The sequence below is a fragment of the Nesoenas mayeri genome (genome assembly GCF_963082525.1).
Source record: "Nesoenas mayeri genome assembly, chromosome: 32".
Lineage (NCBI taxonomy): Eukaryota > Metazoa > Chordata > Aves > Columbiformes > Columbidae > Nesoenas > Nesoenas mayeri.
In genome coordinates, this window is record NC_137570.1 from 555191 (window position 1) to 579730 (window position 24540).

The 24540-nt window shown below is 58.4% G+C and overlaps 3 protein-coding genes across 3 annotated transcripts; 1 reads left to right on the forward strand and 2 right to left on the reverse strand.

Moving 5' to 3' along the window:
* Window positions 1–210: 210 nt before the first annotated feature.
* Window positions 211–11513, reverse strand: LOC308051129 (syntaxin-1B; the record flags this gene model as incomplete). The annotated part of the gene is made up of 10 exons (XM_080361442.1): window positions 211–291; window positions 1435–1545; window positions 3037–3174; window positions 4119–4192; window positions 4268–4376; window positions 5753–5826; window positions 5934–6008; window positions 6869–6968; window positions 9607–9681; window positions 11484–11513. The coding sequence occupies 10 exons, from the start codon at window positions 11511–11513 to the stop codon at window positions 211–213; spliced, it is 867 nt and encodes a 288-aa protein (XP_080217568.1).
* A 1158-nt stretch (window positions 11514–12671) lies between these two features.
* LOC308051161 (syntaxin-4-like) lies at window positions 12672–16733 on the forward strand (the record flags this gene model as incomplete). The annotated part of the gene is made up of 10 exons (XM_080361491.1): window positions 12672–12701; window positions 13267–13299; window positions 13678–13777; window positions 14150–14224; window positions 14494–14567; window positions 14798–14906; window positions 15255–15331; window positions 15417–15554; window positions 15958–16068; window positions 16461–16733. 10 exons carry the CDS (start codon window positions 12672–12674, stop codon window positions 16542–16544), a joined length of 831 nt encoding a protein of 276 aa, XP_080217617.1. The 3' UTR covers window positions 16545–16733.
* Window positions 16734–19249: 2516 nt separating this feature from the next.
* On the reverse strand, window positions 19250–24387 carry LOC308051162 (nicotinate-nucleotide pyrophosphorylase [carboxylating]-like; the record flags this gene model as incomplete). Its single annotated transcript, XM_080361492.1, has 4 exons — window positions 19250–19438; window positions 21003–21134; window positions 21226–21278; window positions 23826–24387. The coding sequence occupies 4 exons, from the start codon at window positions 24385–24387 to the stop codon at window positions 19250–19252; spliced, it is 936 nt and encodes a 311-aa protein (XP_080217618.1).
* Window positions 24388–24540: the final 153 nt, after the last annotated feature.

The window sequence follows — 24540 nt, forward strand, 5'->3', positions numbered from 1 at the left end:
CCCCCCCACCCCCAGCGATGGCAACGGGAGGGACCCAGGTGTCCGGGGGGGGACCCAGGTGTCCGGGGGGGGACCCAGGCGTCCGGGGCGGATGGGATGGATGAAGGTCCCAATGAATCATCTCATTGTTTATTGGGGGCGCGGGGGGTCGGGCTCGTTCCCGGGGGTTAATTAACGGTGATTAATGAGGGGGGAGGGGCGGGGGCGGGGCTACAGGCCCAGGGTGCCCCCGATGGACGAGGCCAGGACCACGCCCAGCACCACGCAGCAGATGATGATCATGATCTTCTTCTGCATGCCCGAAACACAACGGTGCCAAATTCCAAAATTCCAAAATTCCAAAATTCCAAAATTTCAAAATTCCAAAATTTCAAAATTCCAAAATTTCAAAATTCCAAAATTTCAAAATTTCAAAATTCCAAAATTTCAAAATTCCAAAATTTCAAAATTCCAAAATTTCAAAATTCCAAAATTTCAAAATTTCAAAATTTTCAAAATAGCAGAATGCCAAAAATTCCAAAATGTCAAAATTAAAAAATTCCAAAAATCCAAAATTTCAAAATTCAAAAATATAAAAAATTCCAGAATTCAAAAATCATAAATTCCAAAATTCCAAAATTCCAAAATTCCAAAAATCAAAAATTTCAAAATTCAAAAATTCCAAATTTCCAAAATTCAAAAATTCCAAAATTTCAAAGTTTCAAGATTTCAAAATGTCAAAATTTCAAATTTCAAAATGTCAAAATTTCAAATTTTAAAATGTCAAAATTTCAAAATGCAAAAAAGTCAAAATGTCAAAATTCAAAAATGCCAAAATTTCAAAATTTTAAAAATTCCAAAATTCAAATGTTAAAATTTTCAAAATCCAAAATTTTAAAATTTAAAATTTCCAAATTTTCAGTATTCCAAAAATTCAAAATTCCAAAGTTTCAAAATTTCAAAATTCCAAAATTTAAAGAATTCAACATTTCAAAATTCAAAAATTCAACAATGGGAATTTTCATCATTTCAAAATGTCGAAAAGTCAAAATTTCAAAATGTCAAAATGTCAAAATTTAACAAAATTCAGAATTTCCAAATGGTCCAAGTGCAGGTGATGAAATTTCCAACCAGACGAGATCGAAACCTCAACCCAAAGTGATTTGAAATAAAACGGGAATGGAAATCAAATTAAAGCCGAATAAAACCACAGATTAAAATGAAAATCCAACAGATGAATTAAATTAAACATAAATAGAAATAATGGTCAAATTTCAATGAAAAACGAGAATTGGGCGTCCGGCAGCGGGAGAGAAAGAGCAGAACAGAGCGGCCGTTACCAACCGCCCCCCACAGGGACCCCGGCGTCCGGGCCCCATTTCCCCCCAGGGAGGGACCCAGGCGTCCGGGCCCCGCCTCCCCGAGGGACCCCGGCGTCCGGGGGTTCCCACTCACCCTCCGCGCCTTGCTCTGGTACTTTACGGCCTTCTTGGTGTCGGACACGGCGCGTTCCACGTAATCCACCGAGTGCTCCACGTTGTACTCGATGCGGTCGATCATCTCCCCCTGCGGACACGCCCACCGCGGGCAGCCAATCAACGCCAAGGAGGGGTTGGGGGGGGTTCTAGGTGAGGCAATGAGGAGCTAAAATGGCTTTGGGTGGGTTCTAGGTGAGGCAATGAGGAGCTAAAATGGCTTTGGGTGGGTTCTAGGTGAAGCAATGGGACCCCAAAGTGGCTTTGGGGGGGTTCTAGGTGAGCCAATGGGGCGCCAAAGTGGCTTTGGGGGGGTTCTAGGTGACGCAATGAAGCACCAAAGTGGCTTTGGGGGGGTTCTAGGTGAGCCAATGAGGCGCCAAAGTGGCTTTGGGGGGGTTCTAGGTGAGCCAATGGGGCGCCAAAGTGGCTTTGGGGGGGTTCTAGGTGACGCAATGAGGCACCAAAGTGGCTTTGGGGGGGTTCTAGGTGAGCCAATGAGGCGCCAAAGTGGCTTTGGGGGGTTCTAGGTGAAGCAATGGGACCCCAAAGTGGCTTTGGGTGGGTTCTAGGTGAGGCAATGAGGTGCCAAAGTGGCTTTGAGTGGGTTCTAGGTGAGGCAATGAGGCACCGAAGTGGGTTTTGGTGGGTTCTAGGTGAGCCAATGGGGCCCCAAAGTGGGTTTTGGTGGGTTCTAGGTGAGCCTTGGTGGCCCCAAGACCTTCCAACCGCCCAATTAACCAACTGAGTAATTAACCGTCCACCCAATTAACCAACCACCCAATTAACCAACCACCCAACCCGTTAATCAACTACCCAACCAGTTAACCATCCAAACCATCGATCTCATTGGGTTCTGGGTGACCCCATTGGGTTTGGGGTGTTCCCCTGGGTTCCAGGTGACCCAATGGGTTCTGAATGGGCTCGTTGGGTTCTGGGTGACCCCATTGGGTTCTGGGTCACCCCATTGGGTTCCAAGTGAACCCATTGGGTTCTGGGTGACCCCATTGGGTTCTAAGTGATCTCATTGGGTTGGGGTTGACCCCGTTGGGTTCTGGGTGACCCCATTGGGTTCTAAGTGATCTCATTGGGTTCGGGGTGACCCCATTAGGTTCAGGGTGACCCTGTTGAGTTCTGGGTGACCCCATTGGGTTCTAAGTGATCTCATTGGGTTGGGGTTGACCCCATTGGGTTCTAAGTGCTCTCATTGGGTTCAGGGTGACCCCATTGGGTTCTGGGTGACTCCGTTGGGTTCTAAGGGATCTCATTGGGTTCTGGGTGACCCCGTTGGGTTCTGGGTGACCCCATTGGGTTCTAAGTGCTCTCACTGGGTTCGGGGTGACCCAGTTGGGTTCTAAGAGATCTCATTGGGTTGTGGTTGACCCCATTGGGTTCTAAGTGGCCCCATTGGGTTCTGGGTGACTCCATTGGGTTCTAAGGGATCTCATTGGGTTGGGGTTGACCCCATTGGGTTCTGGGTGACCCTGTTGGGTTCTGGGTGACTCCGTTGGGTTCTAAGTGCTCTCATTGGGTTCGAGGTGACCCCGTTGGGTTCTGAGCCCCCCCATTGGCCGGGGTGTACCTGGCTCTCCACCAGCATGGCCATGTCCACGAACATGTCGTGCAGCTCGCGGATACTGGTCTCCAGTTTGATGATCTCGTTGTGCCGCGTCTCGATCTCGTTCAGCGCCTGCTTGGTCATCTGGGAGTCCATCTTGATCTGGGCGGGGCCAAGAGAGTGGGCCAATGAGGATGTTGGGAGTGGGGCTTGGGGGGTTCGGGTCAGTTCTAGGTGACCCAATGGGTTCTGAATGGGATCGTTGGGTTTGGGTTGACCCCATTGGGTTCTTGGTGACCCCACTGGGTTCTAAGTGACCTCATTGGGTTCTGGGTGATCCCATTGGGTTCTAAGTGATCCCTTTGGGTTTGGGTTGACCTCATTGGGTTCTAAGTGACCTCATTGGGTTCTGAGTGATCTCATTGGGTTCTAAGTGAGCTCATTGGGTTCTGGGTGACCCCATGGGATTCTAAGTGACCTCATTGGGTTCTGGGTATCCCCATTGGGTTCTGAGTGATCTCATTGGGTTCTAAGTGATCTCATTGTTTTTAGGTTGATGCTGTTGGGTTCTAAGTGACCCCATTGAGTTCTGGGTGATCCCATTTTATTCCAAGTGACACCATTGTGTTCTAAGAGATTTCATTGGGTTCTGTGCGGCCCTGTTGGGTTCTGCACGGATCCATTGGGTTCTAGGCACCCCTCATTGGGTTCTAGGTAGCCCTACTGGGTTCTAGGTACGTCTTGGGTTCTAGGTAGCCCTACTGGGTTCTAGGTACGTCTTGGGTTCTAGGTAGCCTTACCGGGTTCTAGGTAACCTTTACTAGGCTCTAGATGTCCCTACCGGGTTCTAGGTGCGCCTTGGGTTCTAGGTAACATTATCGGGTTCTAGGTGTCCGGTTGGGTTCTAGGTGGCCCTACTGGGTTCTAGGTGTCCCATGGGTTCTAGGTGTCCCATGGGTTCCAGGTACCTCTTTGGTTCTAGGTGTCCCTTGGGTTCTAGATACCCCTACTGGGTTCTAGGTGTCCCGATGGGTTCTAGACACCCCTACTGGGTTCTAGACACCCCCATAGGGTCCCCGGCGCCCCCAGCCCCCCGGGGCACGTACGTCGTCGGTGAAGATGGCCAGCTTGCCGCTCTCCAGCATGTCCTCCAGCTCCTCGTTGGTGGTCGTGCGCCCGGCTGCGGAAGCGACACGGGGTGACCCCCCCGCCCCCCGCGGTGTCCCCAGGCGGCCCCTCCCCCCACGTGACGCACTGATCTCCAGCTGGCGCTGGATCCGGTCCTTGCAGCGGTCGCGGTACTTGGACTGGGTGGCGTTGTACTCGGTCATCACCTCCACGAACTTGCGGGACAGCGTCGAGTGCTGGGGACAGCGGGGGGACAACACGGTGACGACCAGGGGACAACATGGTGACAACTGGGTGACAACTGGGTGACAACCAGGTGACATTGGCGTGACAACACGGTGACGACCGGGGGACAACATGGTGACAACTGGGTGACAACTGGGTGATAACCAGGTGACAATGGGGTGACATTGGGGTGACAACACGGTGATGACCGGGGGACAACACGGTGACAACGGGGTGACAATGGGGTCACAACCGGGTGACAATGCGGTGACAACATGGTGACAATGGGGAGGTGGTGTCACCACCATTGGGGGACACGGGGGTGACATGGGAGGTAACGATGGATCCAGGGGGTGGTTGGGTTCTGGGTGACCCCATTGGGTTCTAAGGGACCCCATTGGGTTCTAAGTGATGTCATTGGGTTCTGGGTGACCCCATTGGGTTCTGGGTGACCCCATTGGGTTCTAAGGGACCCCACTGGGTTCTAAGTGTCATCATTGGGTTCTAAGTGACGTCATTGGGTTCTGGGTGACCCCGTTGGGTTCTAAGTGATATTATTGGGTTCCGTGTGACCCCATTGGGTTCTAAGTGATGTCATTGGGTTCTGGGTGATCCTGTTGGGCTCTAAGTGACATCATTGGGTTCTGGGTTGTCTCATTGGGTTCTGGGTGGCTCCATTGAGTTCTAAGTGATGTCACTGGATTCTAAGTGATGTCATTGGATTCTGGGCGACCCCATTGGGTTCTGGGTGATCTCATTGGGTTCTGGGTGATCTCATTGGGTTCTGGGTGACCCCATTGGGTTCTAAGTGATGTCATTGGGTTCTAAGTGATGTCATTGGGTTCTGGGTGACCCCATTGGGTTCTAAGTGACCCCATTGGGTTCTAAGTGATGTCATTGGGTTCTAAGTGATGTCATTGGGTTCTGGGTGTCCCCATTGGGTTCTGGGCAATCTCATTGGGTTCTAAGTGACGTCATTGGGTTCTGGGTGACCCCATTGGGTTCTAAGTGACACCATTGTGTTCTAAGTGACCCCATTGGGTTCTAAGTGACACCATTGTGTTCTAAGTGACGTCATTGGGTTCTGGATGTCCCCATTGGGTTCTGGGCAATCTCATTGGGTTCTAAGTGATGTCATTGGGTTCTGGGCAATCTCATTGGGTTCTAGGCGACCCCATTGGGTTCTGAGTGACGTCATTGGGTTCCGGGTGACCCCATTGGGTTCTAAGTGATGTCATTGGGTTCTGGGCAATCTCATTGGGTTCTGGGTGACCCCGTTGGGTTCTGGGTGCCCCCACTGTGCTGGGGACACGGGGGTGCCGTTGGGGTGACACAGGGGACACGGGGGTGCCGTTGGGGTGCCGTTGGGGTGCCGTTGGGGGGTCACCTGTGTCTTGCGGATGCGCAGGTCGGCCGACGAGCGGTTCATGCCCTCCTCCTGCTCGATGCTCTGCTCGATGGCTGCGGGGACACCGCTCGCAATGTGTCCCCCCGTGTCCCCCCGTGTCCCCCCGTGTCCCCCCGTGTCCCCCCGTGTCCCCCCGTGTCCCCCAGTGTCCCCGTGTCACCTTTCAACTTGGAGCGCACTTTGTTGGCCGTTTTCTTGATGTCGGCCGTCAGGTCCTCCAGCTCCTGCTTGGTCTCTGGGGACCGCGGGGACAGGGCTGTCACCTCCCCATGTCCCCATGGGGTCCCCATGGGGTCCCCACATCCCACATGACCCCCATGGTCTCCCCATGGTGTCCCCACGTTCCATGATGTCCCCGTGATGTCCCCATGATGTCCCCATGATGTCCCCATGGTGTCCCCATATCCCCGTCCCCCCATGTCCCCTCGTGTCCCCCATGTCCCCATTGCTGTCCCCATGTCCCCTATATACCCATGTCCCCCATGTCCCCCCATGTCCCCATGTCCCCCCATGTCCCCCCAATGTCCCCATGTCCCCCCAATGTCCCCATGTCCCCCCAATGTCCCCATGTCCCCCGATGTCCCCCATGTCCCCCCATGTCCCCATGCCCCCCCATGCCCTCCCATGTCCCTGTGCCCCCCCATGTCCCCCCATGTCCCCAATGTCCCCCATGTCCCCCTGATGTCCCCGTGTCCCCATATCCCCCGATGTCCTCAGTGTCCCCATGTCCCCCATGTCCCCCTATATCCCCCCATGTCCCCCAATGTCCCCGTATCCCCCCATGTCCCCCATATCCCCCCATGTCCCCCCGTGTCCCCGTATCCCCCCGATGTCCCCATATCCCCCGATGTCCCCAGTGTCCCCATGTCCCCCCGTGTCCCCATATCCCCCCATGTCCTCATGTCCCCCATGTCTCCCATATCCCCTGATGTCCCCCATGTGCCCCATGTCCCCATATCCCCATGTCCCCCCGATGTCCCCATATCCCCCCATGTCCCCATGTCCCCCCGTGTCCGCCATGTCCCCATGTCCCCATGTCCCCATGTCCCCCCGATGTCCCCCGTGTCCCCCGATGTCCCCGTGTCCCCCGCTCACTCTCGTCGGGGTTGGGGGCGGCCAGGATGGCGCTGTGCTGCTTCTTCACCTGCTCCACGTCCTCCGACAGCTTCTCGATGCACCCGCGGATCTCCTCCACCTGGGGACAATGGGGACAACAATGGGGACATGGGGACAATGGGGATCTCCTCCACCTGGGGACAATGTCACAGCAATGGGGACAATGGGGACATGGGGACAATGGGGACAATGGGGACAACAATGGGGACAATGGGGACATGGGGACAATGGGGACATGGGGATCTCCTCCACCTGGGGACAATGGGGACAACAATGGGGACAATGGGGACATGGGGATCTCCTCCACCTGGGGACAATGGGGACAACAATGGGGACATGGGGACAATGGGGATCTCCTCCACCTGGGGACATGGGGACAATGGGGACAATGGGGACAACAATGGGGACAATGGGGACATGGGGATCTCCTCCACCTGGGGACATGGGGACAACAATGGGGACATGGGGACAATGGGGATCTCCTCCACCTGGGGACATGGGGACAACAATGGGGACATGGGGACAATGGGGATCTCCTCCACCTGGGGACAATGGGGACAACAATGGGGACAATGGGGACATGGGGACAATGGGGACAATGGGGACAACAATGGGGACAATGGGGACATGGGGACAATGGGGACATGGGGATCTCCTCCACCTGGGGACAATGGGGACAACAATGGGGACATGGGGACAATGGGGATCTCCTCCACCTGGGGACAATGTCACAGCAATGGGGACAATGGGGATCTCCTCCACCTGGGGACAATGGGGACAACAATGGGGACATGGGGACAATGGGGATCTCCTCCACCTGGGGACAATGGGGACAACAATGGGGACATGGGGACAATGGGGACAATGGGGATCTCCTCCACCTGAGGACAATGGGGACAACAATGGGGACATGGGGACAATGGGGATCTCCTCCACCTGGGGACATGGGGACAACAATGGGGACATGGGGACAATGGGGATCTCCTCCACCTGGGGACAATGGGGACAACAATGGGGACATGGGGACAATGGGGACAATGGGGATCTCCTCCACCTGGGGACAATGGGGACAACAATGGGGACATGGGGACATGGGGACAATGGGGACAATGGGGATCTCCTCCACCTGGGGACAATGGGGACAACAATGGGGACATGGGGACAATGGGGATCTCCTCCACCTGGGACATGGGGACAACAATGGGGACATGGGGACAATGGGGATCTCCTCCACCTGGGGACAACAATGGGGACATGGGGACAATGGGGACATGGGGATCTCCTCCACCTGGGGACAATGTCACAGCAATGGGGACAATGGGGACATGGGGACAATGGGGACAATGGGGACAACAATGGGGACAATGGGGACAGTGGGGACAATGGGGACATGTGGACATGGGGATCTCCTCCACCTGGGGACAATGGGGACAACAATGGGGACATGGGGACAGTGGGGACAATGGGGACATGGGGACAATGAGGACATGGGGATCTCCTCCACCTGGGGACAATGGGGACATGGGGACAGCAATGGGGACAACAATGGGGATCTCCTCCACCTGGGGACATGGGGACAATGGGGACATGGGGACAACAATGGGGACAATGGGGACAATGGGGACAACAATGGGGATCTCCTCCACCTGGGGACATGGGGACAGCAATGGGGACAATGGGGGCAATGGGGACAATGGGGACAACAATGGGGACATGGGGACAATGGGGACAACAATGCGGATCTCCTCCACCTGGGGACAATGGGGACATGGGGACAACAATGGGGACATGGGGACAATGGGGACATGGGGACAATGGGGATCTCCTCCACCTGGGGACAATGGGGACATGGGGTCAATGGGGACATGGGGACAACAATGGGGACATGGGGACAATGGGGACAATGGGGACAACAATGCGGATCTCCTCCACCTGGGGTCAATGGGGACATGGGGACAATGGGGACAACAATGGGGACAATGGGGACAATGGGGACAACAATGGGGACATGGGGACAGTGGGGACAACAATGGGGACAACAATGGGGACATGGGGACCCTATAGGGAGTCTGGGGGTCCTATGGGGGGTCTGGGGTTCCTATACACCCAGGGATCTGGAGGCTCTATAGGGTCCGTGGGGGGGTCTGGGGGTCCTATGGGGCACTCTGGGGGCTCTATAGGGTCCATGGGGGTGTCTGGGGGTCCTATAGAGGGTCTATAGAGACTCTATAAGTTTGGGGAGGGATGTTTGGTTCCATAGAGGGTCTCTGGACCCTATAGGGAGTCTGGGGATCCTATGGGGGGTCTGGGGTTCCTATAGGGGTCTGGGGGCTCTATAGGGTCCATGAGGGTGTCTGGGGGTCCTACGGGGGGTCTATAGAGTCTCTATAAGTTTGGGGAGGGGTGTCTGGTTCCATAGAGGGTCTCTGGACCCTATAGGGAGTCTGGGGATCCTATGGGGGGTCTAGGGTTCCTATAGGGGTCTTGGGGCTCTATAGGGTCCATGGGGGGGTCTGGGGGTCCTACGGGGGGTCTATAGAGTCTCTATAAGTTTGGGGAGGGATGTTTGGTTCTATAGAGGGTGTCTGGACCCTATAAGGAGTCTGGGGACCCTATGGGGGGTCTGGGGATCCTATGGGGGGTCTGGGGGTCCTATGGGGGTCTCGGGGGTCTATAGGGGGTCTATAGGGCCCCTATAGGTGTCTATAGGCCCCGACCTGCTCGAAGAACTCGTCCATGAAGTGATCGCGGTCGACGTGGACGACCTCGTCCTCATCGTCACTGTCCTTGGCCTGCAGGGGACCCAGGCGTCCGGGGGGGACCCAGGCGTCCGGGGGGACCCAGGCGTCCGGGGGAGACACAGGTTTTTGGGGACCCAGGTGTCTGGGAGGGACCCAGGCATCCGGGAGGGACCCAGGCGTCCGGGGGGGACCCAGGTGTCCGGGGGCGGGGGGGAACCAGGCGTCTGGGATGGGGGGAACCCAGCTTTTGGGGGACCCAGGCACCCGGGAGGGACCCAGGCGTCCGGGAGAGGGGACCCAGGCATTCCCCCCCATTCACAAACTGAGCGCTGCGCCCCTATTGGCCGCCCGCCTCCCCCCCACCCCCCGCGCTCATTTGCATAGGTGGGAGGAGCCGCGCTGCGATTGGCCGAGGGCTGTGAGTCATCTCCATGGCCTGATCCCGCCCCTCCCCATTGGCTGCTTGAGCCGTCTCATTTGCATAAGCCCCGCCCCTGCACCACAGCCCCTCCCGCACGCCATTGGCTCCCGCCGCGCCTCATTTGCATAACCCGCCCCACCCCGCGGCCCCTGATTGGCCGCTGCCCTCCCGGCCCCGGCCCCGAGCTCTCCCGGCCGCCCATTGGCTGAGGGGGAGATCCCGGGGCCAGGCCCCGCCCCCTGCGGGGACCCAGGCGTCCAGGGGGACCCAGGCATCCGGGGAGCCCCCGCGTGTCCCCCCACAGCACCCACAGCCCCCATAGAACCCTATAGCGACCCACAGCCCCCATAGAACCCTATAGGGACCCACAGCACCCTATAGGACCCGATAGCAGCTTGTAGTGCCCTATAGCTCCCCACAGCCCCCCCATAGCACCCTATAGACCCCACGGCACCCTATAGCACCCACAGCACCCCCCCACAGCACCTATAGCACCCCATAGCACCCACAGCACCCCATAGCGCCCTAGAGCATCCTATAGACCCCATAGCACCCTATGGCATCCCAGAGCCCCCACTGAGCCCCATAGCATCTTACACCCCCCTATAGCACCCATAGACCCCTATAGCACCCATAGACCCCTATGGCATCCCACAGCATCCTATAGCCCCTCCATAGCACCTATAGCATCCCATAGTGCCCCATAGCACCCACAGTACCCTATAGCATCCTATGCCCCCCCCAGCACCTTATAGCATCCCATGGTGCCCCATAGCACCCACAGTACCCTATAGCATCCTATGCCCCCCCCAGCACCTTATAGCATCCCATGGTGCCCCATAGCCCCCCATAGTGCCCTATGGCCCCCTATGGACCCCACAGCACCCTATGGCACCCACAGCCCCCCATAGCCCCCTATGGCATCTTACAGCCCCCTATAGCATCTTATAGTCCCCTAGAGCATCTTATAGAATCTATAGCATCTTACAGACCTCTATGGCATCTTATATCCCCCTATAGCATCTTACAGCCCCCTATAGCATCTTATATCCCCCTATAGCATCTTATAGATCCTATGGCATCTTAAAGACCCCTATGGCATCTTACAGCCCCCTATAGCATCTTATAGCCCCTATAGCACCTTGCAGCCCCCTATAGCATCTTATAACCCCCTACAGCGTCTTACAGCCCCCTATAGCATCTTACAGCCCCTATAGCATCTTATAGCCCCTATAGCATCTTACAGCCCCTATAGTGTCTTATAGCCCCCTATAGCATCTTATAGACCGTATGACATCTTACAGCCCCCTATAGCATCTTATAGCCCCCTATAGCATCTTACAGCCCCCTATGGCATCTTATAGCCCCCTATGGCATCTTATAGCCCCCTATGGCATCCATACCCCCCGCCCCCCGTTTCCCCCCCGCTCACGCTGCGGAGCTCCTGGGTCCGGTCCTTCATGGTGGGGACCCAGGCGTCCGGGAGGGACCCAGGCGTCCGGGAGGATATAGAGAGAGAGGGGACCCAGGCGTCCGGGAGATGGGAGGGGGGGGGAAGGGGGTCAGGATGGAGGGTTGGGGGGAGGGGGGAGGGAAAGGAACCCAGGCGTCCGGGAGGGACCCAGGCGTCCGGGAGGGGACCCAGGCGTCCGGGAGGGGACCCAGGCGTCCGGGGGCTGCGGCGGCGGCTGCGGCTGCGGAGGGGGGAGGGGAGGGAGGGGGGGGGGGGGGGAGGGGGAGGGGCGGCTGCGCAAAAGGGGCTGCGGCGGGGGGGGGGAGGGGCCTGGGCACGAGCGGCCCTTGCACGAGCCCCTTGCACAAGTGCGTGCACGAGCCCTTTGCACACTCAGCCCTTTGCACGAGCCCCTTGCACACTTGTGCACGAGCCCCTTTGCACACTCATTCATTTTGCACGAGCCCCTTGCACACTCGTGCACGAGCCCCTTTGCACACTCAGTCCTTTGCACGAGCCCCTTGCACACTCGTCCATTTGCACGAGCCCCTTTGCACACCCGTGCACGAGCTCCTTTGCACACTCATTCATTTGCACGAGCCCCTTGCACAAGTGCGTGCACGAGCCCCTTGCACACTCAGCCCTTCGCACGAGCCCCTTGCACGAGCCCTTTGCACACTCGTGCACGAGCCCCCTTGCACACTCATTCATTTTGCACGAGCCCCTTGCACACTCGTGCACGAGCCTCTTTGCACGCTCATTGATTTGCACGTGCCCCTTTGCACACTCAGCCCTTTGCACGAGCTTTTGCACAGTCGTGTGTGTCCCCCCCCCCCACCATCGCAGTCCCGGACGCCTGAGTCCCCTTTTTGGAGGGGGGGAGGGGGGGGTCCCCGAACGCCTGGGTCCTCCAGGGGACACCCCCCCCCCCACACACACATTGGGAGGCTCAAGGGGCGACGCTCCGGCCTCTCTTCCCGCCCCTCTCTATGGTTTAACCGCCCCCCCCGCCGCCAAGAGCCCTGGAGGATTCTGTCTGTGGTTTGGAGGACTGAGGGGCCAGAGCGGCCGCGACTCCATGGTCGCTCCGCCCCACCCCTCCCCCGCGCACGCGTAGAGCGCCCCCCCCCACTTCCGCCTCGGTCCCCCGGACCGGAAAGCGCCACCATGCGGGACCGGACGGCGGAGATGCGGCAGGTGGGACCCAGGAGTTCGGGGGGACCCAGGAGTTCGGGGGGACCCAGGAGTGCCCCAAGGGACCCAGGAGTTCGGGAGGGACCCAGGAGTTCGGGGGGACCCAGGAGTTCGGGGGGACCCAGGAGTGCCCCAAGGGACCCAGGAGTTCGGGAGGGACCCAGGAGTTCGGGGGGACCCAGGAGTGCGGGAGGGACCCAGGAGTGCGGGAGGGACCCAGGAGTGCGGGGGGGGACCCAGGAGTGCGGGAGGGGACCCAGGAGTTCGGGGGGGGACCCAGGAGTGCGGGAGGGGACCCAGGAGTTCGGGGGCGGACCCAGGAGTGCGGGAGGGACTCAGGAGTTCGGGGGGGGACCCAGGAGTTCGGGGAGGGACCCAGGAGTTCGGGGGGGGACCCAGGAGTTCGGGGGGGACCCAGGAGTTCAGGAGGGACCCAGGAGTTCGGGAGGGACCCAGGCGTTCGGGAGGGGACCCAGGCGTTCGGGAGGGACCCAGGCGTCCGGCGCGCAGGGCTGTGACGATGATGACGATGACGAGCGGGTGACGCTGATGGGGGTGGGGACCCCCCCCCGCCCCCCCCGGGCCCGACGCCCTCCTGCAGGTACCTGCTCATTTGCATCTCATTAGCATATAATTAACATCCCATTAGCACCCACTCCCTGTCCATCCCATCATATATCGTGATTAATTAGTGTCTAATTAACAGCTCATTAACATTTTGCTGCATGGGGGGGGGGGTACAGAACACAGGGGGGTGGAGTTTACATCTCATTCTCCTATAATTAGCACCTCATTAACATGTCATTAGCATATCCCGCCATGACGTCACTGCGCCTAATTAGCATCTTATTCGCATGTTATTAACGTTTTTGGGCCGGGGGGATATAGAAGAGGGGGCGGTGATGTTGCTAATGATCCATTAGTGTATAATTAGCATATTGGTGTCTAATTAAGGGCTAATTAGCATATGCAAATGCAGGCGCGGGGGGTGCGGGAGGCGCTGGGGACGCTGGAGCTGAAACTGGAGCAACTGGAGCAGCGACAGGAGGCGGCGCTGGGGACCCCCCTGCCCCCCCCCGGTAACTGGGGGACCCAGGCGTCCGGGGGGACCCAGGAGTTCGGGGAGGGACCCAGGAGTTCGGGAGGGACCCAGGAGTTTGAGAGGGGACCCAGGCGTCCGGGGGGACCCAGGAGTTCGGGGAGGGACCCAGGAGTTCGGAGAGGACACCCAGGAGTTCGGGGGGGGACCCAGGCGTTCAGGGGGATCCAGGAGTCTGGGAGGGACCCAGGAGTTCGGGAGGGACCCAGGAGTTCAGGGGGGACCCAGGAGTTCGGGAGGGACCCAGGAGTTCGGGAAGGACCCAGGAGTTCCCCCCATTCACTGGGAGGGACTGGGGGTCTATAGGGTGTCTATAGGGTCCCTATAGGGTCCCTGTGCCCCCCACCCATAGAGCTCAAGCGGGACCTGGAGCTGCTGAGGGACGAGATCCAGGAGCTCACGGGGCAGATTCGCACCCGCCTGCGAGGTGAGACCCCTCCCGGACGCCTGGGTCCCCTCCCGGACGCCTGGGTCCCCTCCCGGACGCCTGGGTCCCTCCCCGGACGCCTGGGTCCCCCCCGAATCCCCTGGGTCCCCCCAGGGCCACCAGGTCTATCTGGGACCCCCCCATTTGCCTCGGTGTCACCTCTAATTGTCCCCCCACTCGCCTCGGTGTCTCCTCCTTCCCCTTCCCCCCTGCCCCCGTAACCCGGATGCCTGGGTCCCCTCCCGGACGCCTGGGTCCCCCCACCCCAGCGCTGGAGCCGGGGCAGGAGGATGAGGAGGATGAGAACAGAAACACCATCCGGGCCAGAGTGAAACGCACCCAGGTCTGGGGGGGTCCCGGGGGGGTTTCGGGGGTCCCGGGGTTGGATTTTGGGGTGTTTAAGAGCGATTTTGGGGTCCCCGGGCGGGGTTTTAAGGTTCCCCGATGGGTCCCTGGGGAGGATTTTAGGGCCTTGGCGGGGGGGGGGAGTTTTGGGGGGTCCCCGGTGTGGGTTTTAATGGGGTTTTGGGGTCACTCCGGGAGTGTCCCCGTGTCCCCCCCCCCCCCTTGCAGCACGCGGCGCTGAGTCAGCAGTTCCTGCGCCTCACGGGTCGATGTCACGAAGCCCAAAGCCGGTACCGGCAACGGAACCTGGAGAGGGTGAGGAGGCAGCTGCTCATTGGTGAGACCCTCCCCCGGACGCCTGGGTCCTCCCCCGGACGCCTGGGTCCCCCCCTAATCCCCTGGGTCCCCCCCCAATCCCCTGGGTCCCCCCATGGCCACCCCATCAACCCAGGACTCCAATGGACACCAGGTCTACTCGGGACCCCCCATTTGCCTCGGTGTCACCTCTAATTGTCCCCCCACTCGCCTCGGTGTCTCCTCCTTCCCCTTCCCCCCCACCCCCATAACCCAGAACTTTGGTTCCCCCCCCCTTTTTTTCTTTTTCCTCCCGGACGCCTGGGTCCCTCCTGAACGCCTGGGTCCCTCCCGGACTCCTGGGTCCCTCCCGGACGCCTGGGTCCCTCAGCCGGCAGCCCCCCAGTGAGCGAAGAGGAGCTGGAGCAGATGGTGGAGTCGGGACAGAGCGAGATCTTCATCTCCAACGTGAGGGGTCCCGGGGGCACTGGGTTGAACTGGGGGGCGCTGGGTTGAACTGGGGGGCACTGGGTTGAACTGGGGTGTCCCACAGGTGCTGAGCTCCACGCGGATCACCCGAGCGGCGCTGGATGAGCTGGGGCTGCGGCACCGGGAGCTGCAGGGGCTGGAAAAGGGGCTCAGGGAATTGGGGGAGCTGTTCAGCGTCCTGGGGAGCGCCCTGGAGAGCCAGGTGGGAATGGGGACACTGGGGACACTGGGGACACTGGGGGGACATGGGGAGCCAGGGGGGAATGGGGACACTGGGGACACTGGGAACACTGTGGGGACATGGAGAGCCAGGGGGGAATGGGGACACTGGGGACACTTGGGGGACATGGGGAGCCAGGGGGAAATGGGGACACTGGGGATACTGGGGACACTGGGGGGACATGGGGAGCCAGGGGGGAATGGGGACACTGGGGGGAATGGGGACACTGGGGACACTGGGGGGACATGGGGAGCCAGGGGGAAATGGGGACACTGGGGACACTGGGAGGGCCTTTGGCAAGCCATTCAGGTCCCTACTGGCCCATACTGGTCCCTACTGGTCCCTACTGGCCCATACTGGTCCATACTGGTCCATACTGGTGCAGGGGGAGGTGATCGACCGGATCGAGCGCAACATCCAGGACTCGGGGACGCAGCTGCACAAGGGGCGGCAGCACCTGGTGGTGGCGCAGCGGAGCCAGCAGGGGGCGCGCAAGGTCCCTCCCGAACTCCTGGGTCCCCTCCCGAACTCCTGGGTCCCCTCCTGGACACCTGGGTCCCTCCCGAACTCCTGGGTCCCCCCCCCAATCCCCTGGGTCCCCCCAGGGCCACCCCATCTACCCAGGGCTCCCATGGACACCAGGTCTACCTGGGACCCCCCATTTGCCTCGGTGTCACCTCTAATTGTCCCCCCACTCGCCTCGGTGTCTCCTCCTTCCTCTTCCCCCCCTGCCCCCGTAACCCGGAACTTTGGTTCCCCCCCCCCCCGTCCCCCGGACGCCTGGGTCCCCCCGAACTCCTGGGTTCCCCCGGACGCCTAGGTTCCCCCGGACGCCTGGGTCCCCCCCCGGACGCCTGGGTCCCCCGTGACTGTGTCGTCCCCCCACAGAAGAAGCTGCTCATGGCCGCCTGTGTCACCGTCACCGTCGTCATCATCGTCGCCATCGTCGCTGTCACCGTGGCAACGGGGTGACCTAACCCGGCACTGGGATGAACTGGGGGTTACTGGTCTGAACTGGCTTCCTGTCTCGAATGACGTCACTTCCTCTCTAGGGGGCAGATCCCCCCACGCCCGAACGCCTGGGTCCCTCCTGAACTCCTGGGTCCCCAGAACACCCTGTGCCTTCCCAAGGGGGCGGGTCCCCCCTTCAATAAAGCACTTTTCACCCCAAATCTGGCTCGTGTCTCCTTCCCCGGACGCCTGGGTCCCCCCGGACGCCTGGGTCCCCCAAACCTTGGGGCAAAGTGTCTGGGTACTTGGGGGTGGGGGGGGTGTTTGCATTTTTGGGTCATTTCAGCAAGTTTTGGGACAATAATTTTCAGCACGTAACTTTGGGACAATAATTCACAGATTCCAGCAATTTTGGGACAAAAATCCGTATAATTATGGCAGTTTAGGGACAGTAATTCCCAAGGTTTTTGGGTCCCATTGATGAATTTTTGGGGTCCCATTCATGGATTTTTGGGTCCCATTGATGGATTTTGGGGTCCCAATGAGCGATTTTGGGGTCCCAATGATGTATTTTGGGGTCCCGATGATGGATTTCGGGGTCCCATTGATGGATTTTTGGGTCCCATTGATGAATTTTGGGTCCTATTGATGAATTTTTGGGTCCCAATGATGTATTTTGGGCTCCTATTGATGAATTTTGGGCTCCTATTGATGAATTTTGGGTCCCATTGTGAATTTTTGGATCCCATTGATGAATCTTCGGGTCCCAATGATGTATTTTGGAGTCCCATTGTGAATTTTGGGGTCCCAATGATGAATTTTGGGTCCCAATGATGTATTTTGGGGTCCCATTGATGAATTTTGGGTCCCATTGATGAATTTTTGGGCTCCTATTGATGAATTTTGGGGTCCCATTGATGTATTATGGGCTCCCATTGATGAATTTTTGGATTCTATTGATGAATTTTGGGTCCCCTTGATGAATTTTGGGTTCCATTGATGAATTTTGGGCTCCTATTGATGAATTTTGGGTCCCATTGTGAATTTTGGGGTCCCATTGATGAATTTCAGGGTCCCATTGATGAACCTTTGGGTCCCCTTGATGAATTTTGAGTCCTATTGATGAATTTTTTGGGTCCCAATGATGTATTTTGGGGTCCCATTGATGAATTTTGGGGTCCTGATGATGAATTTTGGGCCCCATTGATGAATTTTGGGGTCCAATTGATGAATTAGGGGGTCCCATGATGTATTATGGGCTCCCATTGATGAATTTTTGGGTTCTATTGATGAATTTTGGGGTCCCATTGATGAATTTTGGGTCCTATTGATGAATTTTTGGGTCCCAATGATGTATTTTGGGGTCCCATTGATGAATTTTGGGTCCTATTGATGAATTTTTGGGTCCCAATGATGTATTTTGGGGTCCCATTGAGGAATTTTGGGTCCCATTGATGAATTTTGGTCTCCTATTGATGAATTTTGGGTCCCATTGTGAATTTTGGGGTCCCATTGATGAGTTTTGGGGTCCTATTGATGAATTATGGGGTCCCATTGTGAATTTTTGGGGTCCCATTGATGAATCTTTGGGTCCCAATGATGTATTTTGGGGTCCCATTGATGAATTTTGGGTCCCATTGATGAATTTTGGTCTCCTATTGATGAATTTTTGAGTCCCATTGTGAATTTTTGGGGTCCCATTGATGAATTTTGGGCTCCTATTGATGAATTTTTGGGGTCCTATTGATGAATGTTGGGGTCCTGATGATGAATTTCGGGGTCCCCAATGATGAGTTTTGGGGTCCCATTGATGGATTTTTGGGTCCCATTGATGAATTTTTTGGGGTCTCATTGATGAATTTTGGACTCCTATTGATAAATTATGGGGTCCCCTTGATGAATTTTGGGGTCCAATTGATGAATTTTTGGGGTCCCCTTGATGAATTTTGGGCTCCTATTGATGAATTATGGGGTCCCATTGTGAATTTTTGGGGTCCCCTTGATGAATTTTGGGTCCCAATGATGTATTTTGGGGTCCCATTGATGAATTTTGGGTCCCATTGATGAATTTTGGGCTCCTATTGATGAATTATGGGGTCCCATTGAAATATTATGGGCTCCCATTGATGAATTTTGGGCTCCCACTGATGAATTTTAGGCTCCTATTGCTGAATCTTTGGGTCCAATTGATGAATTTTGGGGGTCCCGATGATAGATTTTGGGGTCCCATTGATGAATTTTGGGCTCCTATTGATGAATTATGGGGTCCCATTGATGAATGTTGGGGTCCCATTGATGAATTATGGGGGTCCCATTGATGAATTTTGGGTCCCGATGATGTATTTTGGGGTCCTGATGATGAATTTTTGGGTACTATTGATGAATTATGGGGTCCCCATGCTGGATTTTTGGGTCCTGATGATGTATTTCGGGGTCCCAATGACGTATTTTGGGGTCCCAATGATGTATTTTGGGGTGTCCCGATGCTGGATTTTTGGGTCCTGATGACGTATTTTGGGGTCCTGATGATGAATTTTTGGGTCCCATTGATGAATTTCGGGGTCTCCATGCTGGATTTTTGGGTCCCGATGATGAATTTCGGGGTCCCAATGATGTATTTTTGGGTCCTGATGATGAATTTTTGGGTCCCGATGCCGGATTTTTGGGTCCCGTTGGCGGATTTTTGGTCCCGCTGGCGGATTTTGGGGTCCCGTTGGGGGTCCCCGTCACTCGGGGGGCAGCACGGCCATGGAGAAGTCGAGCGCGGGGGCCGCGTGGGTCAGACACCCCATGGACACGACGTCCACGTGGGGGCCCAGGATGTGGGGGAGGGTCTCCAGGGTCACCCCCCCGCTGGCCTCCACCGTCACCCCCGGGAACTTGACCTTGACCTCGGCCGCCACCTCCCGCAGCTCCTGCAGGGGCGCAAGGGGGGGGGACCCCATTTGGGGGGAAGAGGGGGTCAGTGGGGGGGGGGTAATGGGGGGACCCCATTTGGGGGGGCGAGGGGGTCAGTGGGGGAGGGTAATGGGGGGAACCACAATTTGGGGGTGAATGGGTAAGGGGGGAACCCCAATTTGGGGGAGGGGGTAACCCCCGATTTGGGGGTCAATGGGTAAAGGGTGATGGGGGGGACCCCAATTTGGGGGTCAATGGGGGGGAGGGGGGGGAATAAAGGGGGGATTTGGGGGTCAGTGGGTAAGGGGGTATATGGGGGGACCCCGATTTGGGGGGCAAGGGGTGGGGGGGGATAATAGGGGGACCCTGATTTGGGGGGCAAGGGGGTCAATGGGTGGGGGGGATAATGGGGGGAACCCAGTTTGGGGGTCAAGGGGGTCACTGGGGGGGATAATGGGAGGACCCCAATTTGGGGGTCGAGGGAGTCAGTGAGGTGGGATAATGGGGGGACCCCGATTTGGGGGCAAGGGGGTCAAGGGGTGGGGGGGGAGGGGATAATGGGGGGACCCATATTGGGGGTCAATGGGGGGACCAGATTTGGGGGTCGAGGGGATCAGTGAGGGGGGATAATGGGGGGATCCCGATTTGGGAGTCAATGGGGGGGAATAATGGGGGGAACCACAATTTGGGGGGGTCAATAGGTAATGGGGTGATGGGGGGAACCCAATTTGGGGGTCAAGGGGGTCAATGGGTAATGGGGTGATGGGGGGGACCAGATTTGGGGGTCAAGGGGGTCAGTGGGGGGGGATAATAGGGGGAACCACGATTTGGGGGTCAAGGGGGTCAATGGGTGGGGGGGATAATGGGGGGAATCATGATTTGGGGGTCAATGGGTAAGGGGGTATATGGGGGGACCAGATTTGGGGGTCGAGGGGGTCAATGGGTGCAGGGGATAATGGGGGGACCCGATTTGGGGGGCAAGGGGGTCAATAGGTGGGGGGGATAATGGGGGGGGACCCGATTTGGGGGTCAAGGGGGTCAATGGGTAATGGGCTGATGGGGGGAACCCAATTTGGGGGTCAAGGGGGTCGGGGCGGGGGGTGCAGATAATGGGGGGAACCGATTTAGGGGTCAAGGGGGTCAATGGGTGGGGGGGGATAATGGGGGGAACCACGATTTGGGGGTCAATGGGTAAGGGGGTATATGAGGGGACCCCAATGTGGGGGGCGAGGGGGTCAGTGGGGGGGGATAATGGGGGGGGAAACCACGATTTGGGGGAGGGGGAACCCCTGATTTGGGGGTCAAGGGGTCAGGGGATAATGGGGAGACCCCAATTTGGGGGTCGAGGGGGGTCAATGGGGGGGGGATAATGGGGGGGGGGCCCGATTTGGGGGTGAATGAATCCCCCAATTTGGGGTTATAACGGATTGGGGGGGGGGGGGGCATGGGAAACCCCAATTTTGTCGTCAAAATACAGGGGCACCCCCCCATTTTCGGGGTGAAACGGGTCGGGGGGACACGGGGGGACCCACACGGGGTGTCGTGATGGGGGGGGGGGGAACCCCCATTTTTGGGGCGAACCTCGGGGGAGAAGTTGTCGAGCAGGACGATGTCGGCGCCGGCGCCAGCGGCTCCGAGCGCCGCCCCCAGGGAACCGCACTCCACCGCCAGGCGGCGCCAGAACCCGCGCTGCGCCAGCCCCGCCCCCACCACCTGTGACGTCATCAAGGGGTCAATGGGATCAATGGGGGTCAATGGGGGTCAATGGGACTCAATGGGGATCAATGGGGACAGGGACCCGCACTCCACCGCCAGGCGGCGCCAGAACCCGCGCTGCGCCAGCCCCGCCCCCACCACCTGTGACGTCATCAAGGGGTCAATGGGATCAATGGGGGTCAATGAGGGTCAATGGGATCAATGGAGGGCAATGGGGGTCAATGGGAGTCAGTGGGGGTCAATGGGGATCAATGGGGGTCAATGGGAGTCAATGGGAGTCAATGGGGATCAATGGGGGTCAATGGGGGTCAATGGGAGTCAATGGGGATCAATGGGGATCAATGGGAGTCAATGGGGATCAGTGAGGGTCAATGGGGATCAATGGGGATCAATGGGGGTCAATGGGGCTCAATGGGGGTCAATGGGGGGCAATGGGAGTCAATGGGGATCAATGGGAGTCAATGGGGATCAATGGGGATCAATGGGACTCAATGGGGATCAATGGGGACAGGGACCCGCACTCCACCGCCAGGCGGCGCCAGAACCCGCGCTGCGCCAGCCCCGCCCCCACCACCTGTGACGTCATCAAGGGGTCAATGGGATCAATGGGGGTCAATGAGGGTCAATGGGATCAATGGAGGGCAATGGGGGTCAATGGGAGTCAGTGGGGGTCAATGGGGATCAATGGGGGTCAATGGGAGTCAATGGGAGTCAATGGGGATCAATGGGGGTCAATGGGGGTCAATGGGAGTCAATGGGGATCAATGGGGATCAATGGGAGTCAATGGGGATCAGTGAGGGTCAATGGGGATCAATGGGGATCAATGGGGGGTCAATGGGGCTCAATGGGGGTCAATGGGGGGCAATGGGAGTCAATGGGGATCAATGGGAGTCAATGGGGATCAATGGGGATCAATGGGACTCAATGGGGATCAATGGGGGACAGGGACCCGCACTCCACCGCCAGGCGGCGCCAGAACCCGCGCTGCGCCAGCCCCGCCCCCACCACCTGTGACGTCATCAAGGGGTCAATGGGATCAATGGGGGTCAATGAGGGGTCAATGGGATCAATGGAGGGCAATGGGGGTCAATGGGAGTCAGTGGGGGGTCAATGGGGATCAGTGAGGGTCAATGGGGATCAATGGGGACAGGGACCCGCACTCCACCGCCAGGCGGCGCCAAAACCCGCGCTGCGCCAGCCCCGCCCCCACCACCTGTGACGTCATCAAGGGGTCAATGGGGGTCAATGGGGATCAATGGGGGTCAATGAGGGTCAATGGGACTCAATGGGGGTCAATGGGGATCAATGGGATTCAATGGGGATCAATGGGGACAGAGACCCACACTCCACCGTCAGGCGGCGCCAGAAACCCGCGCTGCGTCAGCCCCGCCCCCCACCACCTGTGACGTCATCAAGGGGGTCAATGGGATCAATGGGGGTCAATGGGGGTCAATGGGGTCATCAATGGGGGTCAATGGGGTCAATGGGAGTCAATGGGGGTCAATGAGAGTCAATGGGGATCAATGGGGATCAATGGGGGTCAATGGGGGGCAATGGGAGTCAATGGGGATCAATGGGGGGTCAATGGGGATCAATGGGGGTCAATGGGGGTCAATGGGAGTCATTGGGGATCAATGGGGGTCAACGGGGGTCAATGGGAGTCAATGGGGATCAATGGGGCTCAATGGGGGTCAATAGGGATCAATGGGAGTCAATGGGGGTCAATGGGGAATCAATGGGGGTCAATGGAGGTCAATGGGGGTCAATGAAGATCAATGGGAGTCAATGGGGATCAATTGGGGTCAATGGGGCTCAATGGGGGTCAATGGGGGTCAATGGGGGCTCAATGGGAGTCAATGGGGTTCAATGGGGGTCAATGGGGGTCAATGGGGATCAATGCGGGATCAATGGGGGATCAATGGGGACAGGGACCCGCCCTCCACCGCCAGGCAGCGCCAGAACCCGCGCTGCGCCAGCCCCGCCCCCACCACCTGTGACGTCATCAGCGAGGTCAACGGGGGGTCATCAATAGGGTCATCAGTGGGGGTCAGTGGGGGTCAATGGGGGACAATGGGAGTCAATGGGGGTCAAAGGGGTTCAATGGGGATCAATGGGGATCAATGGGGGTCAATGGGGGTCAATGGGGGATCAATGGGGGTCAATGGGATCAATGGGGTTCAATGGGGATCAATGGGGGTCAATGGGGGTCAATGGGGTCAATGGGGATCAATGGGGACAGGGACCCGCCCTCCACCGCCAGGCCGGCGCCAGAACCCGCGCCTGTGCCAGCCCCGCCCCCCACCACCTGTGACATCATCAACGTCACCCCTCCCTCAATTCGTGTCCCCCCACTTTGGTGTCCCCCCAACTCATGCCCCCCCCAGTTCATCTCCCCCCAATCCATGTCCCCCCACTTTGGTGTCCCCCCAATTCAGGCCCCCCCCCCAGTTCATCTCCCCCCACTCCATGTGTCCTCCACTTTGGGGTCCCCCCCCAATCAATGTTCCCCCCTCTTTGGGGTCCCCCCCAATTCGTGTCCCCCCCCTTTGGTGTCCCCCCAACTCATCCCTCCCCCAGTTCATCTCGCCCCACACCATGTCCCCCCCACTTTGAGGTGTGTCCCCCCCCCAATCCATGTCCCCCCCACTTTGGGGTCCCCCTCCCCAATTTTGGGGTCCCTCCCCCACCTGCTCCAGGGGGCGCCCCGGCGGCCGCCAGGTGATTGTCCTTGATCATCAGGAGCCCCCCCAGGTCGTAGCGATGCGGGTCGGCCCCGCCCACCGCCAGCGCGTACTTCTCGGCCAATCGGAACCCGGGCGTGGTCTTCCTGGTCCCCGCCACCGTCCCCGCCCACCCGGCGGCTCTGGCCAATGAGACGGCTCTCCTGGCCGCCGTGGCCACCCCGCTGCAGCGCCCCAGGCAGTTGAGCGCCGCCCTCTCGGCCAATAGGAGCGCGGCGCCGGGACCCTCGGCCTCGGCCACCAGGGTCCTCCCGGGGGGCAACAGGGCCCCCTCGCGGAGCCGCCAGGACACGCGGCAGCCGCACTCGCCAAAGATGGCGTCCACGAAGGGGGCGCCCGCCAGGACCCCCCCGGACTTGCAGAGGAGCTGAGCGCGCCGTGGGGCGGGACCCACGGCGACCGCGGCCGCGTCTGGGCCGGGGGAGTCCTCGTCCAACCAGGCGCGGGCCAGGGAGCGCAGCTTGTGGGGAGGGAGCTGGACCCACAGGTCGTGGGGCTGGGAGGCCATGGGAGCCTGAGGGGGAGGGGGAGGGGGAGGTGGAGTTGGTATCGGGGACCATAGAGATGTGGGAAGAGGGGACAGAGTGGTATCGGGACCATAAGGGACCATAGAGACATGGGAAGAGGGGACAGAGTGGTATCGGGGCCATAGAGATGTGGG